The sequence below is a fragment of the Nilaparvata lugens genome, chromosome 5 (genome assembly GCF_014356525.2).
Source record: "Nilaparvata lugens isolate BPH chromosome 5, ASM1435652v1, whole genome shotgun sequence".
Taxonomy (NCBI): Eukaryota; Metazoa; Arthropoda; class Insecta; order Hemiptera; family Delphacidae; genus Nilaparvata; species Nilaparvata lugens.
The window spans coordinates 6033595-6040202 of record NC_052508.1 but is presented as its reverse complement, the minus strand read 5'-3'; the positions used below and the strand labels follow the sequence as shown (position 1 = coordinate 6040202).

The following is a 6608-nucleotide window of genomic DNA, read 5'->3' as shown; positions in this document are numbered from 1 at the left end:
TATGGCACGAACCAGTGTAGACCTAAAAACAGTGTAGGGCTAAAAACAGTACAGTTTTCTGAGTGAGAAGTGAGAGCGCTATGAGAGAGAGCGTTTGGGAGTGAAAATACAAAGCCATCAACCCTCCACACAAGTCTGCAGTTGACCGTAACCAATTGATTGTTGAAATGCCTGTCTATTGTCTGATGAATGACTGTCTGTCTAGTCTTCAGTGTGTTCACGAAGAAATCTTTAGTAGCCTGGAGCTCCTTGAATTCTCACAGGGGCCAACATTTTAGTCTTCATTCTTGAAGCTTGTAAATGATTTTCACTAGAAATCATATTTCGACTATAAGCAGCAATAGTGTGAAAGTATAAACATATCCAGCTGAAACCTCAATACACTGATAATTCTAAACATTTCAGTTCAAATTTATACCTTATATTTGAATAAAATACAATTAATGTATTTATTAAATATAAGACTTTCTGAACAGATTATTGCAAATTATTTTATATTTATTTTCACACTTTTATATTGTATAAATGCAATGATAAATAAATAACTATTTGATTGATTGAATAATGAACAAAGTTTGAAATTATATTTATTTTACGCAGTGTGGCAAATTCCTACATTGATTTGGAAACAGTGAGACCAATAAGAAAAACAAAGGTTGAAAATTGGTAAGGTTCTGAATAGTATATAACTATATCTTATCATGGAATATCATCGAATATATATATTTGAACTTACGAAAACTCGTATGTAGAAAGATTTAATACATTCTCCCATGAGTTACATTTCCATGTACTACATGGTATTTCCATCAATGAATCTATTGGTGGAAATATATGCAATGGAAAAAGGTATTTATAGCCTGATATAATAACAAAGAATTATAATACTAGTGAACTGTTGTATTACACCACTGTATGTGATAACATGATTTCTTATTGAAGTGAATTGAAATGCTTATTGAAATCAATAAAACAATTCATTTCCAAATTATACATTATCTAAGGTTTCTATTATCAGTGAAAGGTAATACATCTACTGTAATGAAAAGAGAATTTCAGAAGCAAAATAGATAATTTCTGTTCTATATTAAAAACTTTACAAATATTGATTCCACATAATTATTATAACATCAACCTATAATAAAGATTATCATGAGAAATAATAATGCATATTCATATTATCAAAATTCATTACAATTTCAAGTTCTATTTTCAATAAAATTTACAATGAAATGCAGAAAATGTGTTTTTTTTAATTTAACAATAAATGGATAACATGTATGAATTATTTATTTATTGGCTATTATATAATCATATATTTACAAAAACTTCATATGGACTGATTCACTCAGTTTTGTTTTTAATTTTTTCGAGTTTATTCTGATTTGCTTTTTCAATTTCCTTTTCAATGTAGGGCGGGTTCCTTATGGGCATAGATCTACTATTCCTCGGATCTACAATTTCTGGCAGAAGGCAGTTCATATAGAATTTTTCCAATTTGGGAAACATTTTTGTTTCCCAAAAAATTGCATTTCTAGCAATATTTGCAACTTTTATGCCTTTTGGTGTCCACAGCACAAAATAGCATAATTGCCGACCTGTCACTCTCAGCTGCCCTTGGACTTTGTAATAAAAATCATGGTTTTCATTTATGCCCCCTATTTCCCCATTCTTTTCAACCCTCCAAAATGTTACTTTTTTATTTCTAATAGCATCGTCTGGTGTCAGTTCTCTCGCAGATGATGGACACTTTATTTCCACTGTAGCATCACTACGCCTGACAATGAAGAGTAGTTGTTACGGTAGGATCGCTTACACCAGCTGCCGTCGGCGACAACAGTGATAAGAGGAGTGCCATTCTTATCTACGTCGCCGTGCTCCCTGGCCAGCCTCGCCTCCTCCTCTGCAGCATCTTTCATCGACATCTCCGATGTTGAAATCCAGCCTTTAGTAACTTCATTTTCATACTTGATATAAGTTTTGTTACTAATTGGAGGAATATTCATGATGGACAGCATCTCCTCCAGCTGAGCGTGGCCACCCCCCGTAGTCATTGTCCCACTCACTGCTGCCATATTTATCCCCATTCTATTGTCTTTCTTCTTCTCTGACCAAATAGTTCGTACAATATTGCACATTTTACACTTCATAATAAAACAACTTTTCAGTCCTACCCTTTTTTCCCCCACAACTTTCATATCTCTAAATGAACAATCGAAAGGACTATGATGATCCAAATGTTTTATTTGTTCAAGAAATTCATTGATATTGATGATGCGTCTTCCCAGCAGCTCTTCTTCTTTTTCTTCTCCACCATTTTCATTTCTGTGTTCTACTAAGTTGTCCATAGATTCCTTTGCTTTCCTGAAATAACAACAAAATTTATCTTAGTATGATAAACGTATTTTCAACACCTGATTAAACTTGTAGCGTGAATGTTGATGTGGAACTTTTCCATAATTGAAGAGACTTGAAACGTTGTCAAAAATCCACTTTTATTAAATAAAAATGGATATTTTACAGGAGCATGCTTTCCTGTGTGCTCACACATCATCAGCTGTAAGTTACAGTACAGTTGGGAAGTAGAAAGATTCCAACTTAACAAAAACAAAAGCAAAATTAAAAGAATTAAAATTAAAATCATAAATTAAAAATAGAAATGATAATTACTCAGAATGATCAAGTAGCTCTTGCTTTTGTTTTTGTTAAGTTGGAATCTTTCTACTTCCCAACTGTACTGTAACTTACATCTGATGATGTGTGAGCACACACGAAAGCATGCTCCTGTAAAATATCCATTTTTATTTAATAAAAGTGGATTTTTGACAACAAGTCTATTCAATCCTGAGCAAACTATTAGTAATGTTTCTATTTGATATTTATTAGGGGAAACTATACAAGTTATATTTGCGTGTAGTCATATGGAACCAATATGTATTTGTAACAATTATACCAAGCTTCACGCAAGACTAAATAATAATAGCTGTAAGAAACCTTTTGGCGAGTACGAGACCCATAGATAGATATAGACTATAGATAGACTATAGATAGCCTATAGATAGACTATAGATAGACTATAGATAGACTATAGATAGACTATAGATACCTATAGTCTATATAGAGACTATAGAGACCTAAAGATAGACTCCATTGCAATTTCGTGTATACTGTATTGTTACCTATGATGAACAATAATATGTGACAGGACAGGTTTTGGTTGCCGGTCAGTCACTGACTCCACTTGCACATCAAACCCTGAGACACACTGATCCGTCTCTCTTACTCTCATTGGAATATCCTCTCATTACAGTGTCCTACAGAGGGCGTATAGTATTTGACATTTTTTCTCAGGGGTTATAAATTTTCAGAAATTATATGGGCTATAATAATAATTTTTCAGTGAGTGTTATGTAAGCCCACATTCCACGGGATTTTAAATGAATACATTGAACTGGATATTTGTCTTTATAGGTTTTTCTAATAGATGTTTTCTATAGTACATAAAAAATATCTCCCAATTACACGTGATAAAAGACTATGCTAATGTAATAAATATTAGACCTTATGGATATTTCGATCTATTCGTATTTCGACCCCTTTCTCACGGATCACACCGATTATTACTGTAGGGTTCTTTGAAATACTGCACTTGAAAATATGTCTAGTGAACTGTGAAGGTATTACAGATGTAATAACCAAGTGAACATTATAACATCAACAATTTTCAAACTTACCTCTTTTCCTCCATGTATTTTTTCAATGCATCATTCAATCGCCGCTTTTTCCTTGGAGCTGACAAGCATTTTCGAGTCTTTCCCATAATTGATAACACGAAAATGAAAAAACTATAATTATTCACCAAGAACACAAATGAACACCACAAAACTGATCCTTTCTTGTTGCTCGTATTCAAAACACTAATGATTTCCTATTACTAGTCGACAAGGCGACAGAAGACAGTCGAAGTCACTTGAAAGACAAAATTCCTCAACTAGCTTACAAATGAACAATAGTGTTTTTCCACTCCCTCGCTCACACACTCACACAAACTCACTCTCTCTCTCTCTCTCTCTCTCTCTCTCTTAAATATTCATATTGATTGAAACTTTCACAATATTTCCATTAATAAATAAATCCTTAGTTTAAATAATGAAATTAACGTTTTGGTAGAGAGTTAGTGGGGAGGATATTTTTAATATTATTTCCAAAGAATGGACATTGATATGTCCAAACCTCCGCCAATTTATGTAGATGCATAACAATATAATTATTATCTATAGTTATTATATTACAAATTGCTTTTTCATATCATATACAGTTCAACAATTATTTTCTTAGTCTATATAATGTAAATTCATCTATAACTTTGCTGTATTGTAAGCTATTGTATATAAGTGTATAAGACAGTATATATTGTAATCTACATAAATAAAGTACTCAATCAATCAATCAATCAATCTCTCAGTAGGTCTTTTCTACTAATCGGTCTATTTTGGGTGGAAGGTATAGAAATACAAACTTGTTATCCTGCTACCAGCCCTTCTGAGTAGAAAAGGAAGGTGATATCCCTCCTCTCGTACCCTCTCTCTTCTCTCTAGTGCTACCCTCCCTCGGAGAATGCCGGAACTACCATGCAGGCCGGCTAAATGCAGTTTTTGCAGGCATTTATAAATTTATTTTTTAACAATTTCAAAAAATAAAATATTCTTGTTTCAAACATTGGAATCACAAAGAAAATGTTGAACTTCATTGAGCAATTTTCAATTTCATTATCCATTAAAAAACAACTTAGTAATCATCATTATCGTTTTCACCAAATTGACGATTTTCTTATGGGAATTTAACAGTTATTTTTTACAAATAAAAACTTGACCACTTATCATATTGAGTTGATTTTAAACATCAAATGAAAGCCACTATAAATCTGCGTGATTTGAATATAACCATTTCTCGAAAGCACTACTAGGAGGCTTGTAATCGATTGATAAGTTTTTCACCCCATGTTAAACTGGGCGCTCAGAGGCCGGCTGCCAGAATTATATCCTTCCTCGCCTCTCAATTGGGATGTTTTGACTCTTGAAAGACCCAGAGTCAAAAATGAGTGACTTGAGTCCAGTTTGTGAGACCTCCTGTGGAGTTCCCTGGTGTAGAGTGGTGAAAACATCGGCCACCCGTGATGTTTACCGTGTTGCCAAACCGTTCCATTTTTTGTTCATCCCCCCGAATGTTGCATTGTTAGAATTCTACTGAAGGAACACTCTAGACTCCAGACTCGATTGATTATTATATATCCTATAATTCACATATTAAGGGAGAAGGATTTTTTTCATTTTATGGTACTACACTAGAGGACATGTTCTTCCTTCAGACGTAGTTGATTGACCGATCGAAGTGAGGTCTAAGATACAAGTCAACGGTTTGGCATTTAATGTTTAAATGTTTGAATGTTTATATGTTGCGCATTTACGGCGAAACACGGTAATACATTTTCATGAAATTTGACAGGTATGTTCCTTTTTGAATTGCGCGTCGACATATATATATATATATATATATATATATATATATATATATATATATATAAGGTTGTTTGAAATTTTGCATTTCAAGGATAATATAAAAGGAAAAAGGAGCCTCCTCCATACGCCAATATTAGAGTAAAAATCAGACTATAGAATCATTCATCATAAATCAGCTGCTGTCTAGTTGACTATAATACTACTCGTTCAAAAACATGGAACATCTTGAAAATGTATCTTTCCATCAACGTTGTAGACAGTTGCAGCCAGACCCAGCGCTCACACTCACATTCCGGAACGACACGTCACGGTACGATAGGACAGAAAGCTCTATGTTTATTTAGGATTTTTTCTAGACATTTTAAATTGATAAATTATCTATTAATTTTTGAGAAAACATGACAATGGGTCAATGTAACTTGCTGAGCAAGAGGTCTACTGTTCACAGAACTACTAGTAAAAAACATGTAACATCAGCATCAAATGGAGCATTTTAATCGAATACATTGACCTCTCTTATGAAAATAAACATTAAATGAAGTGTATTTCTCTTCAAAAAGAGTTCAACAACCTCTCCCATTCGAATTTTCTCGTCAAATGGAACAGTAGCCTCTTTTTCCCCATGCACACTGATTTCCTACTAATCTTTCCCTCTATATCCTTTCAAACTTTCTCTTTCCCTCTTCTTTTCTTTCTCTCTCTCTCTCTCTCTTCCTCTCTCTCTCACTCTATCTGTCTCTCTCACTCCCACTCTATCTCTTTCTCGCACCGAGGGTTAAGAGATTTATTACGCAATCCATCTATTGTATTTTCAGTATGTATTTAGAGATGCATCGACCTTTAAATCCAGATGGGATGAAAAAATTCCAGTTCTCCCTCCCTTGAGAAAAATGCGTTCTACAATGTCATTGACCGTATATTGAATTTGATTTCGTTCCAGGGAAAACAATTAGATGGGATGCAGTTGAATGTGTTTCTTGACTGAGTGAAAGGTAATGAAATTTTCTTTTGTGATCTTGAAATACGATGTGTGTAAAGGTTTCTCAGTACCATAAGGAAAGTGTCATGGTTATATTCGAGGAAAACTTT

The 6608-nt window shown here is 33.6% G+C and overlaps 1 protein-coding gene across 1 annotated transcript; it reads right to left on the bottom strand.

Moving 5' to 3' along the window:
* Nucleotides 1-1453: 1453 nt before the first annotated feature.
* Nucleotides 1454-4066, bottom strand: LOC120351708. The gene is made up of 2 exons (XM_039429821.1): nucleotides 3735-4066; nucleotides 1454-2364 (listed from the first exon to the last, which is right to left on the bottom strand). Exons 1-2 carry the CDS (start codon nucleotides 3818-3820, stop codon nucleotides 1752-1754), a joined length of 699 nt encoding a protein of 232 aa, XP_039285755.1. The 5' UTR covers nucleotides 3821-4066; the 3' UTR covers nucleotides 1454-1751.
* Between the last annotated feature and the right edge of the window lie 2542 nt (nucleotides 4067-6608).

Excerpts from the sequence above, each read along its gene's own strand:
- LOC120351708 (XM_039429821.1), bottom strand. The coding sequence starts at position 3,820 with ATGGGAAAGACTCGAAAATGCTTGTCAGCTCCAAGGAAAAAGCGGCGA. Across the intron at positions 2,365-3,734 it reads AAATACATGGAGGAAAAGAG|GAAAGCAAAGGAATCTATGG; the intron begins GTAAGTTTGAAA and ends TTGTTATTTCAG.